Source organism: Tauraco erythrolophus, chromosome 2 (assembly GCF_009769465.1).
Source record: "Tauraco erythrolophus isolate bTauEry1 chromosome 2, bTauEry1.pri, whole genome shotgun sequence".
NCBI classification, from domain to species: Eukaryota; Metazoa; Chordata; class Aves; order Musophagiformes; family Musophagidae; genus Tauraco; species Tauraco erythrolophus.
The window spans coordinates 131198467-131217567 of NC_141466.1; the positions used below are offsets into that span (position 1 = coordinate 131198467).

At 37.3% G+C, this 19101-nt stretch overlaps 1 protein-coding gene across 6 annotated transcripts in view; it reads left to right on the forward strand.

Moving 5' to 3' along the window:
- CCDC88A (coiled-coil and HOOK domain protein 88A) overlaps positions 1 to 19101 on the forward strand; it is a 74352-nt gene that overhangs the window by 41384 nt on the left and 13867 nt on the right. For 5 of the 6 annotated variants that reach the window (XM_086631905.1, XM_086631906.1, XM_086631903.1 and 2 more), the window contains 12 exons: positions 765 to 902; positions 3425 to 4495; positions 5052 to 5179; positions 9283 to 9424; positions 10094 to 10270; positions 10784 to 10945; positions 13753 to 14030; positions 14202 to 14345; positions 14896 to 15082; positions 15459 to 15604; positions 16277 to 16369; positions 16566 to 16780. In XM_086631905.1, the coding sequence (XP_086488031.1) occupies positions 765 to 902; positions 3425 to 4495; positions 5052 to 5179; positions 9283 to 9424; positions 10094 to 10270; positions 10784 to 10945; positions 13753 to 14030; positions 14202 to 14345; positions 14896 to 15082; positions 15459 to 15604; positions 16277 to 16369; positions 16566 to 16780 (2881 nt within the window). The remainder of the gene's footprint in view (positions 1 to 764; positions 903 to 3424; positions 4496 to 5051; positions 5180 to 9282; positions 9425 to 10093; positions 10271 to 10783; positions 10946 to 13752; positions 14031 to 14201; positions 14346 to 14895; positions 15083 to 15458; positions 15605 to 16276; positions 16370 to 16565; positions 16781 to 19101) is intronic. The other variant, XM_009987142.2, reaches the window with a different exon arrangement.

Here is a 19101-nt window from a genome sequence, read left to right on the forward strand (position 1 = left end):
CAAATTTCTTCATGGAGGAACAAATTCCTTTCTACTCCCTTTTTGTGTGTTTTTTTTTCCCCCTCAATATTATTTAGCAGCAATTTAGTGTATAACTCAGATAATTTGGTTCTAAAAGTATTCCCCCTGCCTGGGGTCCAAGTTGTGTCTGGAATCCTGTAGGGCTGGGGAACATGGGTGGTGGAGTTCACATGGCATATAAACCTTCCAGCAGGTGTTTTTTTAAAAATACACTGTGTTGCTTCTGAGTAACTAGTTGTAACTTAGATGTGACAGGAAAATCACACTTGGTTATTTTCACTCGTAAATAGTTTTGTGTGTGGCGACATTAAGAGAGTTGGATGCATTTGACAAAAAAAACCCCGAGGAATCATCAGAAGTCTCTCTTGAACTAGTTCAGTAAGGTCAAACAACATTCAGCCCTTGTAAGCTGAAAGAGAGTGGAGAAGCAGTATAAATCTGATCAAAATGGAATTTTAAAAAAAGATGCTTGGGAAATACCCAGAGCCTAATAAAATCTGACCTTTTATTTATGCAGAGGTGCTTTATGGATATAATATCCTGAGACAGGGAGAAAATTCTAGCAGAATTAAATTTATTCCTAGAAGAGATTAATTTTTTCAGATAAATAATAGAAAATTCAGTTTTATTCTTTCCTTTAATCTTCTTTATTTATTTCTATAAGGATACCTTCATCCGAGCTAAGAGTAATACTATTGCCATTTTTAAGTACATTTTAAAAAAATTGTTTTCTTTTTCCCTAGCTTGAAGAACTAGAGAATGAACTTAGCCAAGAGAAACAAAGTCTTCAGAACAATCAAAACTTGAGTAAAGATTTGATGAAAGAAAAAGCACAGCTTGAAAAGACACTTGAAGCACTTCGAGAAAACTCAGAGCGACAAGTGAGTAGCAGAATCAAAAGTCTTAATGCTGCGTTGTGTGTACTGTTGTTCTCCTTTTGTGCTTTTTTACAGGCGTAAAGGGATTGTAAATGTAGAGGATTTGCCAGAAGGACGTGTCTGCAGCAAAATATGTCTAAGACCTGCAGCCAGTGAGAGACATGACTCATTTTTAGCGGAGGCTTCACTGTTAGTTTTAGAACTTTTTAGTGTTTTGTAATGCTTCTGTGGCTTTGGTGGGCTGGGCGTTTGCTATAGTTGCTTAGAGGGTGTAACTCAGCCAAAATAGAAAATCGGGAACTTTGGAGGTAAGCCAGACACCTCTCCATGGAGGAAAACAGGTTCCAGGCAGCTGATCAGTGTTTGGTGTAATGTCGGAGTGTTGATGAGAATTACAGCAGCCTGTTCCCTCGCAGGGACCTGGCGGAGCAGTGTAGTAGAGCTGGGCTGCTGCTCTGTTCCTTCTGTGTTGCTCAGTCTTGTTAGTCTGGGGTAGGAACCATCGTATCTGTCTTCATAAAGTTCCCCTGTACTAGAATGTTTGCTAGCTGTGGCTGGTAAGTGGTTAGCAGAATTTATTTTTGGCGGCCAGAAACTGACGTCTGGGTCTGTGTAAAAGGTATGAGCTGTATTTGGGAGGGTGCTGAATGTATCTACTGTATCTAATGGGTGCTGATACCTTCTAAGGTCTTTGCAGAGCAATTCAGGGGACCTGTGGAAGGCAGCCAGTAGGAAACAAGAGTTACAGAAACTTCTGGAAATCCCAACTTTCGTAATCGAGTCCTTCAGAATGAGAACTGGAGTTTTTTTATAAATTCCACTGATACTTCTTGATGAGGTTGTCAAGACCAAGGTGTTTTGTTTTGGGGTTTTTTTAGTTTAATTTAACAGTACACTATTTTGGAATACAGCATACTGTAATTCAAAAAAATGACAATTTTTAAAGAACCATTTTAATCAGAAAAAGAAATTTCAGACATAGAAAATGAAAACAAAACCGAAAGCTTAGCATTGAAGCTTTACTTTTATTTAAAGAGAACAGTGGGGATAATTTTGAAGAAAACGTATACCTGCTTGTCTTGTTTAGAAGTGTTTGTTGTTCCAAAAATTGATTAGAAGTGTACTCTAGGGAAAAAAAGGACTAAAACCTTCTGGATACCATCAAGGATATGTATGTTGTTTTAAAGATGTTGGAGTAGAACTGACAGTTCAGTGGGACTATATCTTCTTAAACATAACACAGTTCAGAGCTGTGATGGGTTAGCAGCATCTTTGATGTCTTTTACAAATCCTGTGCCGAAACTTACTGGAGGGGACTGTATAAGGTCATTTGATTTCATCAAAAATTATGGAGGCATTGATCATGATTTTTTAAGTTTGGATTGTAGAAGCAGAATTCATGGAAAGTAATTCTGCATGTTCAGCAACATACCAGGTTATGTAAAGAAGTGTTGCAAAGTTGTGGATTTAGACACCCGTTAGTTTCTTGTTAATCATTTCAGAACAGTTTGTCATTGCTGAGAATGGAGCTGTAGATCTATAATTAATAGTTACATTCACACTTAAATATGAGAGAACAGTCTGTAATTTTCTCAGTCTATTTTTCATTGCAATTAGCACTTTCGCTTTTCTCCAAAACAGTTTATTGTTGAAACATCCCTTATGATATGTTTTTAGTATATTCTTAAATATTGTGTTAAACAGTTTTCTGGATTTTACTCTCTGTTGTTACATACCCAAATAATTTCAAATTATTTGGAGTAACTGGAAAAAAGCAAGAAATACTAAAAATAAGGATGTAAATTCTGCCTTAATCCTTGAGATAGATGTGGGAATATGTTACCTAAGAAAATAATTCAGTTCTAATATGATTTGCTTTCTCTGGAAACTGCTTTGGAGCAGCGTGTCCTCAGAGTTTTTTAACTCAAAAATAAATATAACTTAAATATGTTTCTTCCCAAAATACTATTGACTGTGATCGGGATGCCCTCAGATGCAGCAGATCACCTCTATTTTTTCCAAGGGAAATAAAGATGCTTTTGTGGCTCCCACACCTCTTTCCATCTCAAGTTTGGTTTAGAACTTCCCTGCCATTTTGTTCTTTGTGGACACATACCTCTGGAAATTACAATTTAAGAAAAATAATCTTTTTTTTTAAATCTACAATTTAAGAAAAATTGAGGTAAACACAAATGAAAATGAAATGGAGCTAAGAAACAGATAGAACTTCGTTTTGATTTGTGCTTTGTTAGTTTTATGTTATCTACTAATATCCAAGAGGAAAATATTTGAAGATTGACTTTGACTTATTTTATTGTCAAACTTCCACCTGTGTACATACACAGTGTTTGTAATGCTGCAAATAAATACTAGTAGAGTAAGAGAATTTAAAAAAAAATACAACTTCAAACAAAAGGGAAGTATAATGTAATCTTATTACCTTAGTAGCTTTCAGTTTATATATGGAAATAATTACTTGTTGGCATGTTGTTCACCAGAGTTTACAATTTTTGTCCCAAAATTAGATTAAGCTGTTGGAACAGGAAAATGAACATTTGAATCAAACTGTAGCTTCTCTAAGACAACGCTCACAAATCAGCGCTGAAGCAAGAATGAAAGAAATTGAAAAAGAAAATAAAATCCTTCATGAGTCTATTAAAGAGACCAGCAGTAAGTTAAATAAGATTGAATTTGAAAAAAAACAAATCAGGAAAGAGCTGGAACACTATAAAGAGAAAGTGGAGAGAGCAGAAGAACTGGAGAATGAGGTGCACCATCTAGAGAAGGAAAACGAATTATTACAGAAAAAAATTACTAACTTAAAAATTACTTGTGAGAAGATCGAGGCCTTAGAACAAGAAAACTCAGACTTGGAAGTGGAAAACAGAAAACTAAAAAAAACTTTGGATAGCCTGAAAAATCTCACTTTTCAATTAGAATCCTTAGAAAAGGAGAATTCACAACTCGATGAAGAAAATTTGGAATTAAGAAGAACCATTGAATCCTTGAAGTGTACAAGCATTAAAGTGGCACAATTACAATTAGAAAATAAGGAACTGGAGAGTGAAAAGGAGCAACTTAAAAAAAGCCTTGAGCTCATGAAAGCCTCGTTTAAGAAAACTGAACGCTTGGAAGTCAGCTACCAAGGCCTGGACACAGAAAACCAAAGGCTACAGAAGGCCCTTGAAAACAGCAATAAGAAGATTCAGCAATTAGAAAGTGAATTACAAGATTTAGAGTCTGAAAATCAGACTCTCCAAAAGAACTTAGAAGAGTTGAAAATCTCTAGTAAGCGCCTAGAGCAATTGGAAAAGGAGAATAAGCTGTTAGAACTAGAGACTTCTCAACTGGAAAAAGACAAGAAACAGCTAGAAAAAGAAAATAAAAGGCTTCGACAGCAAGCAGAAATTAAAGACAGTACTTTAGAAGAAAATAATGTAAAAATTAGTAATCTGGAAAAGGAAAATAAATCTCTATTTAAAGAAATAGTTGTATATAAAGAGTCATGTGTGCGCCTGAAAGAACTAGAAAAGGAAAATAAAGAACTTGTGAAAAGAGCTACCATTGATAAGAAAACCCTTGTCACTTTACGAGAGGTAAACAGAAATTAGTTACCATTCCTGTCATAATCTGTTCATAATATAGTGACTTTATATCTGTATTTCTGAAAAAAAACTTGTATTTTGTATGATTTAATCTGTATACTATTAGCATCTCTAGTGGTTACAGTAGGGAAAGAGTTAGATAATAAAAATTTATATAATCATAATAATCAAATGGGATAATATAACCATATCACACTAAACTCTAAAGTTTTTACAGACTCATGGAGCCTTGTTCAGATTCTTCATGTTAGTATTTGTTCTGGCTGAAACGTTTCCCTTTCACTGAAAGGTTCAAGACCAAATTTGAAAGGGAAGTTCTATGGAAAGGAAGGGAGTAAACAATACAGTGAGGTCATTATTACTATTATTACTGCTGTAACTATAGTTACAATATAATGGCTGGTGTGGCTGAAAGGTAAATTGGAGGGAGAGGAGAGGTAACATGCAGGTCCTGTAGGGGTAGAAGACTCTTGCCTCAGCACTTCTAGAATTCAGACTACGTTATTTTATTTAATGATAATACTGACTGTAATATTTTCTGTGGAAGGACTTGGTGAATGAAAAATTGAAGACTCAACAAATGAACAATGATCTAGAAAAACTCGCCCACGAGCTTGAAAAGATAGGCTTAAACAAGGAGCGTCTCTTGCACGATGAGCAGAGCAGTGATGACAGGTGAGAATGCCACGGCCTGCCTGGAACAGCGGAGGCATGAGGGTCTTTTTTGTTCATAAAGATAAAATGGTTTTACAGACTGGTTTTGTGCATGCTCTTAAATTTTTAAGGCACACTAGTAGGTCCAAAATTAAACTTGCTGTTGTTTGAAATGGATAAGGTAGTCGTCGTGCTTTTACGTTCAGCTGTCTGTGAAAGGGAGTTGTCACTTTTTGTTGCTAAGAAATTTCTTGCAGTATGTCACAGATACAGTTAATGTCTAATTAAAATTCTAGTTCTGGTTAGCAGCAGGAATAGTAGCAGTAAAAGATAATAGGCCCAAAGTGGTTTTTTTTTTCCTTTTTGTCTGCTTGACTGACAGAAATGTTCTTTACGCTTTTATCACATAGTGGTTACCTTAAACTACCTCAGTCTTTCCTTAGAACTATTTCCTTCTAATTCTTCCTACCAAAAGGAAACTCTTTTCATTCCCACTGGCAGGGAAGTATCCAGTACTTGAGTGTCTCCAAAACTTTGTACTGGCTCCATCGCTCTGCCACACCTGCCGTTGTAAAGCAGCTGCTGTCCTGACATCTGTTTCCTCTGCTGTATGTTGTGTTCTGTTTTACCCTGCAGGGATTTAGGGAAAATTTGTGACAGGAGACAAACAGGCTACTATGGGCTTCCAGCCAATCTTTATTTCATGGTGCTATTCAGCTGTGTGCTTAAAAAAAAAAAAGCCACTGTTGTGATCTATTGTTACACCTGGTTGTCATGAACATGTGGATTGATTTGAGGCCTCCTGTATCAAGAGAAAAAACAAACTTTTTTTTTTCCCTTCAGTTTCTCTTTCTTGCTCTGTTACTGGGGTGGTGCCAGAATCCTGTAGGGAGAGTCTGTTACCACCTCTTGTTTTCTGCCAGGGTCTGTTGTCTGCCTTTTCTCAGCTCACAAGAAAAGTCCTCAGAACTTTGAGTAGTGTGATTTCTCCCAATTTAAGCATTACTGTGTAGCATACAGTGTGTAGTTTGCATTCGGTTCATCCTTAGGTGAAAATCATGGAATCATAGAATGGTTAGGGCTTGGAAGGGACCTGAAAAGATCATCCAGTTCCAGCCCCCCTGCCATGGGCAGGGAAATCCTCCACTACAACAGGTTGCCCAAAGCCCCATCCAACCTGGCCTGGAACACTTCCAGGGATGGGGCATCTACAACTTCTCTGGGCAACCTGTGCCAGTGCCTCACCACCCTCAGAGGGAAGAATTTCTTCCTTGTATCCAATCTAAATCTCCCCTCTTTGAATTTAAATCCATTCCCTCTTGTCCTGTCTCTACACACCCTTGTAAAAAGTCCCTCTCCAGCTTTCCTGTAGGCCCCCTTTAAGTAAAGAAGAACCAGTCCTGGAGCTGAGTTGAAGCTTAAACTGCTTAGATGAAGACCAGGTTGAACAACACTTTTCTAAACTGCGTTCTAGGCTCCAAGTGGTTGGAGAGAGCACCCTCACAGAGGGAGAGAATATTTTTCTGTAAAGGTGCTTTTGCAGATTATACTACATGAAAAGATTTGTGAGTCTGCTTCTACTTTGCAGACAATGGCACTTGTCCTTTACAAGTGCTCGTGCTTCTAAAGATCAGAGGATGTGGGTTCTCTTCGCATAGGTTGGTTGGTTTGTGACGTTGTTATGAATTACGACTTTGGGCCATATAGCACTAATGTTTCCTTTGCAGTTTACAGAATGATGTTATATTGGATCTATAAATTATAATTTAGAAGAGAATTTGGAGTTACACGTCTCTGTGGAATGGGAAGTTTTATCCAGCTTTCATTAGGTTGTAATCTGTAAATGAACTTTAAACATACCTCTGGCACCTATCATGACCTGTTTCATTTCTTCCTTTGCTTCCAGGTTAGCTGTGTGTGGCAATTACACGAATAAGTAAATTTCTTTTCATTCCCCCACGTCCCCATAGTTCTCTTCTAACGAGTATTCCTTTTTCAGGGAGCCAGTGCACATTTTTTGCTATGTATACATTATCTATTAAGAGCACAGCCCAGGGAGCAGGCTCAAGTGTTGCATACTGGTTGACCTGTGCCTGGCAAACGTTTCCTGCTGGCATTACATCTCTTGTAATTTGGTGCTGCTCACCTGCACTGTCGTAAGAACAGCTCATGCTTAATTCTTTGCAGCTTGCCTTGCAGCAGGAGATCATGCCTGTCTAGAAAGGTGCTCACGGCAAGCTCGATTCTCCAGCACTGACCATGTGAAAGCAGCACAAAAGCAGGTGGAATATTTGATGGTGCAAGATGCTTGGATATCAGACTGGGTATAATGTTCCTATGCAGGCTGATCTGTGGGGAGGTATGCAGTAAAGCATCATATCTTGATGCTTACCCAGAACATTATCTGAAGCCTACCTCTGAGCTCGGGCTTGTGGCCAAATAGGTTTAGATGTGAAGGAATTTGGGCTTTACTACTGTTTTGAGTTTCTTCTCAAACTTCATGTAGAGCTGGAGGATTTTCAACAGGCAATATTTGTTTTCGAAGTGGAAACATTGGTCGGTTTGAAATTTTGCTCTGCCACTATCCTGCCTTTCTGTTATTCTCAGCTTTTTCATTCATCCCAAAGGCACCTGGATTGCTTTTCTTAACGATATTACGTAGGTGAGGCATTGCAAATTAATTTCATCAAGCCTGTAGAAAGCTGGGCTTATTGTGGCCAAAATCACTTCTGGTCTGTCTCTGTCATTTTAATGATGGAAATTAAAAATGCACAGTTTTTCTCTCCCTGATTGGAGAGAGAGCTGTTTGTTTTTTTGTTGAATGTTCTTGAAGTTGTTTCCATTTTATCTTGCTTTTCAAATGACTGTTGTCTTCAGACAAACAGATTTATGGATTTTGACCCTGAATCTGAAATACCCAAATCTCAACAATACTAGAAATTTTGTACCATCTTTTATTATTAGATGTTCGAAAGGAAACTGGATATTGGGTCTCTGCTATTAGTCTTTTTCCATCTTTGTTTTCTGTATAATTATATAACTCTTCAGTAACAGAAATTCTTATTTGTAGCTGAATATATGCTTCAGCTCAAGAAGATGAAATGCTGTCTATTCTAGTCAGAGACTGCCTACTGTTTCTTAAGTCCCTGAGAATTACTTGTCATACCTTAAAATCGAGGATTCTCATCCTACTACATGATGCTACTGGACAGCTTTCTACTTATTAATTCTCTTCCCATTGGTCTTCTGCTCCAGTTCCTGACTAGATCTAATGCTGCTGTTCATTCAGGAGTCTCCTGCAATCTATTCCGTTCACTAAACTGATGGATTCTTTATTGGTCAAGATTAAAAAGGGGGATATTAGTGGTTTGGTTTATTTTGTCCAACTGTGGGGAGAAGTGGGATGCTTTCCAGATTCTGAGCACATGTACAGTAGCTGAACTGCTTAAAAGTGATTAATGAGTGTGGTTTTCAGTATTTTCTTAAAAGGAGATACTGTTCTAAACCCATATATTCTAAATCTGACCACTTCTCTTCTTGTAAATGCGGTAATAAATGGAAGCTTTACACATTACAAGTGGTAACAGTCTTAAAATATCAGCAGCTGGGCTGAGTGAGCAATTTGCACATTCATACATCAAATGAGTATGCACCTGCAAAGTACTGTGTCCCGTCGCCTTCCCTAGTGCCTCCTCTTTGTGAGCTGGCAGGAAATGGAAATTGATGAAAATCTTGCTCTCCAAATACTTCACATTCTAATTTAGTTCAGGTCCCCGCTGGATTCGCTGGAGCGGAGCCAGAAGGAAGAGTGCTGTCATCACGCACACACTCATGATCCAAATAAAGCCAGCACCCTACTGGTTTGGCTGAACTGGCTTTTTGTATGTCTCATGTGTTTTTAAAGAAAGAAGGATTCAAAAATGGTTTTGACTACCGTCTTCTGTTTGGTTTGGACATAGGACTTGCTATCAATACTGAAGTGTCTTCATGCTATTGAATAGAGTCAGCATTCAAGCATTTCTGAGTTTAGCTATGAGGCTACTGTTTCAGGACTTTTCAGAATTTAAATACCTCAAATAATTTTTTGAAATACTGACTTTTTTGTGTGTGATGTCATTGATCAGTAGGTACAAGCTTCTAGAGTCAAAATTAGAATCCACACTTAAGAAATCTCTCGAAATAAAAGAAGAAAAAATTGCTGCTTTGGAGGCTCGTTTAGAAGAATCAACAAATTTAAACCAACAACTCCGTCAGGAACTTAAAACAGTAAGAAGAACAATATTTTTTCTGTAAGATTAAATTACTCCTGTACCAGCTATCATTATTTCTACATGTGACAGTTTGTGTAAGACAGCAAAAGGTGGTTGGTCATTGTTGGGATAATGTAAAGTGGGACAAAGACATTACTGCTTTTTAAGACTGCAGTAAGACAGGCCCAGTGTTGAAATAACATGAAAAATTGTTGATGAGTTTATTCATTGATTACTGAATATGTCAGGTGGCTAAAAAATCTCAAGTTGATTTGATTTGAGATGCCAAAAATAGTGATTTCTTAGTAAGTTACATTTTCTGTTCTACCTTGAACAGCCTCAGTGGACTGATTAAAAAAAGAAATACAATCTCCTTGGTGGTTGTACTTTATACTAAAAGTTGAGGGATACAGTTGAAGGCACTGAAATAAAATAGAAAAGAGATCTCTTTCTGTTAGACGAGTATGACGATGAGCCCAAGCGCATTGTGTTTAAGCTATCAGTATCTATAAATTATTTGTACACCATCTCCCCAAACATATGCAAAAAGCAGATTTACAAATACAGTAACATGTATATATATAGCACTTTCTGTTCTTTATAAAGTGGAATGATCATGTAATAAATTAGGATGAAGAAAATGAAGAATTCTAAACCTAATGTAAGTTATCCTAAATAATTTCAGGTGAAAAAGAATTATGAAGCTCTCAAGCAAAGACAAGAAGAGGAAAGGATGGTTCAGAATTCTCCTCCAAGAAGTGGAGAAGACAATCAGTCTGTCAATAAATGGGAGAAAGAAAATCAGGAAACCACTAGAGAACTATTGAAAGTTAAAGATAGATTAATCGAAGTAGAAAGGAATGTAAGATATGGTTTTAATATTACTCTGATTTTAATTATTTATTGTGAGCTGTTCCAGTAATACTAATGAGGATATTGTTAAGAAAATATGTGATTTATCTGCATACCACGCAGATTGTGGATTAAATATAGTTTATGAAGCAGCTGGAATGTGCACTTACAGATGCTGTAAAGCACTTGGCCAGCATTTAAAAGGAAGTGTGGAAACGTGAATTTGCCCTTTCGAATCCAGAGAAATCTCTTAAATCCTTCTTATATGATCCTCACTTACATGAGTCATGGAGATTTCTCTCCTGTTTCTAGGTACAAAGGTGGTTACCCATTTCTTCAGTCTTAACCTCTAGTGATAATGTCACTGCGTGTTACTTTGTTATATGAGGTGATGGATGGTTTTGTTCCACCCCGTGTATTTCCGTGAAATCATGCTGCTTTGTTTTGGAGAAACAGGCTTTTTTCTTGAAGTTCAGTAAACAGCTGTGAACTCAAATTTTACCTTTTTTTTTAATGTTGAAAGAACGCTACACTGCAGGCAGAGAAGCAAGCACTGAAGACACAATTAAAGCAACTGGAGACACAGAATAGCAATCTGCAGGCTCAGATTCTTGCACTTCAGAGACAGACTGTTTCTCTACAGGAACAAAATACAACTCTGCAAACTCAGAATGCCAAGCTGCAGGTAATATTTTCCTATTTTGCTTTGAAAAATAAAATTAATTCAAAGGTTTTTTTCAAATGAAAGCTTTAAAGTCGATGGCAATAATGTATTGTAAGTCACATTTCACTTCTGGTGCAGATATGGAAAAGAAAGTAATGTGCAAATAATCTGCACCAAGAGCAGTCAAATAATATTTTGTTTGATGAATAATAAAATTTATAGAAATTGTCTTTAATCCTTTATGTTTGTCCAATTTAAACTCTTGACCTTATGCTTAGAAGTAGAGTAGATCCTCTCAGCCAGTCTTCTAAGGTAATTTGTTTTATTATTTTTTACTTCTAAATTAGGTCAGGAAAGTAGTGTGTCCAAAGAGACTAATAAATTCAGTATTTTGTCTATTTTTATAAATAGAATTTAAAAAAAAGGATAAGTCATACCTAAGAGGAAGATCGAGATGTTAGTAAGTACAGAAGATTTGAAAAAAAAAACCAAACACTTTGAAAACTACATAAATATATGAATATTGAATTCAGATAATTCAGAGGCAATAAAGATAACTCATGACCATGGAAATTACCAAAATGTTTGCCCACAGAGTCTTGCAACTTTTATGGCCAAAATTCAGATGTTATTCTTCATACTTTAACAGGGTTATTAAATACTTTTTTTTTCTCTGATGAATGAAACATTCTTGTTAATGGATCTAATGCTTTTTGGAGTTCTAAGAATGAAAACTACTTAAAGAGGGAATAGAAAGTCCATGATTCAGCAGAAATAGTAAACAATGGAGGGTGGGTGGAAATCAAAGAGTGAAGGAGTCTTTAAAGGAGTACACAAATAATGCATTTTGTGCACGCCTCAAGTTATCATCCTGTGTTTTTCTGGAAAGCAGAACACAGTTGTACCACAGATGCACGTTCGATCTACCACATTGAAATCCAGTTAGTGCACAGTACTCCCCTTTGTGGCTGGCAAGCCTAGGAACAAAACACAACGTTTGTGCACACACTGTGTCTTGTCTAGTCATTAAAAATTAGTCGAAATATACCATTTTAAACAGATGAGGATATATCTCTGGGGTTCAGAACTCTTGGAGTATTTTGTAATACCCTTTGTCAAAAAAAAATCCAGGAATATCTATGTAGTTGCTTTTTTGCCTCTTGAATTGCACAAGAGCACAGGCCTTTCCGATCTGATAAATGTGGAGAATGAATTAACGGGAGATATTTGAATGTATTGAGGCAGTGAGTTGGGAGGAGGAAGTGTTTTCTGCCTTTAAGTTTGTTTGTTTTTGTGGTGAAACTCACCAAGCAATGTAATTCTTGTTGCTGGGGACGACTGAATGATGTTATACCCAACAGACTGAGAAAGAGAGTTCTCCTTCCTTGAGAATTCAGCTGTTTTGCTCATAGCTTCAGGCACGTTGCAAGACAACTCTCAATCAAAATGAAAGGTGAAATATGTTCAGGAAAATAAGTGTGATTAACTGTTAGCTAAATCTGAAGTGCAGAGGAAGCTGGTCTACATGGACTATGTCAAAACTGTTCTTGGGCAACTGTAATTCTACTATTCTTGCTGATACCCATAGGGAATATAAAAGAGAAAGGATGTCTTAAAGGATAACTGGGAATTCTGAACTAAGTGAAACTCGGGATGCAGTCTGAGAAGTTTCACAGCATACTCATGCCATCAGACATTACTTCATTTCCAGTGAAAGGTTCAGCTTTCTCATCTGTAACAAAGAATGCTGCAGTTCCAACAGAAAGGGATTTGTTCCTTAGTAACAGTGTGCACTGGAGTGATAGATTTTTTTTTTTTTTTTTCCCCCTTAATAGAAGCCCTGAGGGTGTTAGAAGCCTCAGTAGCTTGTGGGTTTTTCATTTCTTGAATAGAAAAGAGAGGGAAACTAGTCTAATACCGGTCAGATGACAAACACGTTCGGTATCGTCAGTTCTTTAAGATAGCCAAGGATTAGATTAGGTTAATCTTTCCAGAGGCACACGAAGTAAAGTTGTTGTTTGGGGTTTTTTTGTCTATCTAATGTTGAAGGCTTTAATGTATTAATAGGCATTAATATTTTTCCGACATAATTGTTGAAGAAATTGTAGTCTTCTACAAGGAGAGTACTTTCCATCAGATCTCACAACATAAGGACATTAATGTTGTTGGGAGAGAACTGTGAACAGCAGTTCCTCAGTAAAACAGAATGAGAGTTCCTTTCAGGAACTACTACTTTATTTCCTTTTCTCTCTGTTAAATGAATGCTACTGTTTGGAGTCTTATTGTAAAGGATATGAGGGTACAATAAGGAATTTATGGTGACAACAGAGATTCCGTACAATAAAGTAATTTTGGGTCGTCGTTTGTTTTTTTTTTTTTTAATATCTATGCCAATATGAAGGTTCCTTTTAGTCATGTCATAGATTTGGCTTCTGTGATATGAGGATCAGTGGTGATCCATTTCTCTAAGATGATACTAGAGCTGTCAGTGCTGAGAGGAAAACGTACCTGTCATCTAGATAGCACTTGAACAGATATTTTAAGGTAAACAGTAATTTGATTGCTCCCCCGCCCCCGTGTCCATTTAAGCTTATGCTTAAGTGCTTTCTTGCAATACTGCTATAAAAATGTTCTTGGAATATTTTGAATTGGAATTGTCTATTGGGATATAAGGAAAAAAGTATTCCCATTAAAGGTTGTCAGGTCATGGAGTAAGGAGAAGGTTGCTAAGGATTGAACTGAAGAAATCTTTCAATAGGAGGAGATAGATAAAATAATCCAAACTATGAAATTAATTTGCAACTCTTGTCAAATGTTTACGACTGCAGGTTGAAAATTCCACCCTTAATTCTCAAAGCACATCTCTTATGAATCAGAACGCACAGCTCTTGATCCAGCAGTCTGCTTTAGAAAACGAAAACGAAGGTGTGCTCAAGGAACGTGAGGATCTGAAGTCATTGTATGATTCACTTCTCAAAGATCATGAAAAACTGGAACACCTGCACGAGCGCCAAGCTTCCGAGTATGAATCTCTGATTGCTAAACATGGAAGTCTTAAATCTGCGCACAAAAATCTGGAGGTGGAACATAAAGACTTAGAAGATAGGTAAATACTGAGCAAAAAGCGAGAAACACCGTATAACTAGTAGGAATCAAGTTAGTATTAATGAAATACAACATTAAGATCTTAACGCTTTGAAAGATCGCATTTTCCAAAAAATTCCATGTTTTCTTGTCGTTCCAAATAGAGAGACTTAAACATGCCTTTTGTTTGCAGGTACAATCAGTTGCTGAAACAGAAAGTGCAGCTGGAAGAACTGGAGAAAGTACTCAAGGTAGAACAGGAGAAAATGCTGCAGCAGAACGAAAAACATGAAACGGTAGCAGCAGAGTATAAAAAACTTCGTGATGAAAATGAAAGGTAGAGCAAAAGTCTGACGTGTGTTAGTAGAGCTCTGGGCACTTGCCAGCACGGTCTAAACAAGCGTTTCCTGTCGTGTTTCTTAATACCTGATGCTGCACTTCAGGACATGCCCAATCCATACCTTGTAGCAGCTCCACTCTGATGGTCTGCCATAGTCATTTTAGAAAAAAAAAAAACAAACAGAAAAAATAATTGTTGTATCCTGAGGATACTGAATTCCACATAGCATCTTGTGTGGTTGTGAGCTGTGGAGGGAGCAAGCCACTTTGCCTGAGTTGCTCAAGGGGCAGGAGAACTGGGGTTGATGCCAGTAGGAGCAGAAACGCAGGCAAAGCCCTGCTTGACCCCTGCAGCTGAGGTGTAGCTTGCTGCAAGTAGCTATGTTTAGTGGTAGTATTCACCCAGCATAATACTTCCCCCTCCAGAAGAGAAATTAAGGTTTGCCTTAAATTGCCTTAAAATGCATCCTACCTTTTCAGAGGGAATGTGGGTAATGAATACATTTCCTTCTATCCGCATGTATTTTTTTATGGTGTCTTAATTCCAGGCTCACTCATACATACAGTCAGCTCTTGAGAGAAAATGAAGTTCTCCAAACTGATCATAAGAATTTGAAAACATTATTGAACAATTCCAAACTAGAACAAACACGATTAGAAGCTGAGTTTTCTAAACTCAAAGAACAGTACCAACAACTGGATATTACGTCGACAAAACTAAATAATCAGTGTGAGGTATGTGAGAAACGTGCTGAGTTTCGTGACTGGTATCGTTGTAATATTTCTATAAGTGTATTTGTAGATTCATAAAGTCATTGGAAGTACTTGAGAATTCATCATTTGGTTTATAGATAATAAAGTGTGTCTAAAGACAAATTAATTTGTCTGTTGTACAGGCAGTACAAAAATTGGGTTCGTGTTAGGTAAACTGTTTTAAGTTATTGAAAGCTTCAAAGAGGCTTTAATCAGTTGAGTCATAATTTAGTTAAGTTTCCTGTTTGATTTGACTATCAGAATCCTTTGTAGACCTAAATTTTCTTGATAATCTCATTATCTGTGTGTAAAATATGCTCACATATATATGCATGTACCATTTCATATATTTTAACAGCTGCTTAGCCAGCTTAAAGGAAATCTGGAGGAGGAAAACAGACATCTGCTAGATCAAATTCAGACATTAATGCTACAGAATAGAACATTACTTGAGCAGAATATGGAAAGCAAGGATCTCTTCCATGTAGAGCAAAGGCAGTACATGTGAGTTTTTAAAACAATGAAATTACTGTGGTTAGGGCACATGCAATAAAAATACCTATTTTTTTTTTTAAATACCTATAATAAAAATACCTACTTTTTTTTGTAAAGCATCTGTTGTATATAGAAATCAATATGGTTGCTACTTCTGAAATGTTTCCCTTTCTACAATATAAATTTAAATCATATATGAAAAACAGATAAATTATTATTTACAAAAAATTACAAACATTATATTTTTAGTTCCAAAGTATCAGTGCAACTGTGTTCATGACTGATTATGCAAATGAGGAGTAAAAATGTTATTTATTCTTCATTCTGCTACAAGCGAAGTGCCTAGGTTTGTTGTAACCTGTGAACTTTTTTAGTGAATTTAAGAGAAGAGAAAATGTTCTTGTCTAAATGATTCTGTTAGTCTATGTGCTCTTTAGTATTATTAAAAAAGGGGGAAAATTCTGTTGTATACTAAAGGCAAATGGAAATGTTTTCAATTTTATAATGTTAAATGTAAGACTGTTTATTTGCTGAATCTCTTCCTTGATTTTTCAATAAGAAACAAATATTATGTAAGAATTCCTCATGAAAAGTGACAGATGACGTATCCGAAGGAACATGCTACTAACACATTATATATACATTTTTGAAGTGTACATGATAATTACTTTCTGTTTGCAGTGACAAGTTAAATGAATTAAGGCGACAGAAGGAGAAATTGGAGGAGAAAATAATGGATCAGTATAAATTTTATGAACCATCTCCACCAAGAAGGTACTGATGAACATGATACAAAAATAAACACAAATCTAAAACATGACATACCTATTCTGTTCCAGCTGAAAAAACAAGATTTTCTTAAACTTCAGAGGAGCAGAATCATGTCTGTCTTGCATACAGATTAGGAAAAGCCTGAAGGCATAAGTAATGTATTATAAATGCAATAAATGTACTGTATTATTGATAACAGAAGGGGCAACTGGATTACTCTGAAAATGAGGAAGCTGATAAAATCGAAGAAGGATGTGAATCGAGAGCGTTTGAAGTCCGTGAGCCTTACGCCTACACGTTCCGAATCCAGTGAAGGATTTCTTCAGCTGCCCCACCAGGACAGTCAGGATAGTTCCTCTGTGGGCTCAAACTCTCTTGAAGATGGCCAGACCTTGGGGACCAAAAAGAGTAGTAGTGAGTACTGCAGAACATTTTTTTTCTTTTGATAATCCTTGGCTAAGTGTCTTTTTGATACGATTAAAAAACAAGAGGTGCTCAGAAAAGGCTGCGTGTTTTGGAGGAGTTTTAAAGATAATTTTTGAAGTCTTTAGGCCCGAAGCCTGAATTCATTTATTAAGGATAGATTTATACTGACTTCTTACAAACTAGGTCCTTAAGTGTTTGGGCAGGAACTAGTTTTTAGAATTTCTGTAGTTCTGAACGTAAATGTTAAAATACATTTACAGTGCTTGGGTAAAATGAAGCAGGCACTGTTACTGGGTCAGACGAGCAGAATTTTGGATAGAATGTCAGATGCCACCACTAGCACCCTATTTTGTTTGTCCCACTTGTCCCAGCATGAATCCTTCCCCTTATCTTGGAAGTGCTTTCCAAGCTGTGGCTGTGCTAATGTCTTTTAGTTGCTAAAAAGATCTTCTGTCTGAAGGTGTTCCTCCAGCATCTCACAAAAACGACGATGAAGAATTCTGGTAATGTTTGAGTATGCAATAGGAAAAGTTAATGTAGAGATGTAACCTGTTAAAAAGATGTGAATTATTGCTGATCCTAAAGATTAAGTGGCTGACAGGGAGAGTAAGGAGGGTTACAGAGCTGTGGGTAGATTGAATATTCCAGGCACAACTTGTTAACCTTGAAGGAGCCTGACAGCCGTCGTGTTAGGATGCCCACAGTATAAAAGGCCAGATTCTGTGCAGCACGGACATTTATTATCTGTATTTTTCATTATCCACTCTTGGTGTGAATCATAAACTGCCCAGCTGAGTCACCAGGTTGGAACAACTCTGTTTAGTAGCTGTGCACCAAAGCATTTGGCTGTGCATGTAAAAGCATCAGAACACACGTGTATCGACATTCGCTCAAAATCTTGGCAATGCTTTTTTAAACTTTAGTGTCTTGAGTTTCAAAAGACAGCAGAGCGATATTCTGGGTTTTGTGCCAGCTATGAATTTGCTGTGTTGAAAATTATTAAAGCCATTTTGATGTGGGGTTTTTTTTTTCTTCTGTGCTTATTGCAGAAGTTTAGTCAATGTTAAAAATATCTAAAACCACTATTTCAGGGAAACTCAAGATCAGATTGTGAGTATTTTTTTAATAACTGAAGAAAATAAGAAGTTCGAGGGTACATTTTATCACTTGTTGCTAACTCGACAATTTGGGAAGCTCAGCATTTTCCATGGAAGGGTCTGTTAAAGTTCAAAACAGGTTCTTTTGACTTTTTTAAAAAGCAACTGTTGCTTTTACATATAAACTGCAAGTCTTGTGGAATTCAGGAGCGGCTGGAGCTGTGGTGGGTGTGTTTGCAAGTGCGTTAGTTTGAGTCAAGAGTGTGCACGCTTTGGTTCAGACCATCTGCATCTGTGTCAACGATTTCATGTTCGGGAAGGGCTCTTTTATGTGACAGTTTTCTTTGCATGATACTTGGGACCTTGTAGCGTGCAGTTACCCTCCTGGCAGAGCCATGGTTGAACTTACGGTGGCTGTTCCTCGAAAGAGGTTTGAAGTTCTTCAGACCTCATTAATTTTCTACTCCATGGAACCTTGTCCATGTTCCCCTTAATCCCAGTTATTATCCACAAACTGGAAGGGCTGGTCTAATTCCGGATCCTATCATTCCTCCTTTACACGTGTCACCATGGAATCCACACTTTTTGATAGAATTCGGATGAATTATGTGTCAATTCAATGCTGACAATCTTCCAGAGACAGTTTGCATCTCACAAAGTTAAGAGAATTTTTCAGTGTGAGAAGTACCAGTACTGGTGCACGTTTTGCAGTCTATTTCTTCTGCTTTGAGAATGACTGTAAATCCTAAATATCGAGGTACTCTGGCTCTTTCCTGTAAGAAGTGACTTTGGCAGTAGCAGCTTCCAAGGAAAGCAGCTACAAGAAAGAGAGGAGCTGTAAGTTGCCGCCTGTCCATGCGAATGCTCAGGTGTTGTAGCTTTCCACGCTGGTTGAAGGCTGTTTCGGGGACGGGAAGAGACAGGTTCTGTTCCACCCTGATCTCCTGCGTCAGGAAATGGCAGTGGTTCCAGAGGGTGAAGTGTCCTGCGTGTCCTTGAGAAGGCAGGTTACATTCCCCACATTGCAGACACTGGCAGAAATCAGTGGTGTTCTCAAAAGCTAGAGGACAGAGCATCTGACATGAAGAGATCTTTGAGATGTATAGGTTTCCTGCCCCATATGCCTTGTCAGAGAAAGCGAGAGGAGATACTGGTTCCCACATGAATTGTCCTACTGCTGGTAAACAGATTTGCTAGGTGAAATTTTCCTCT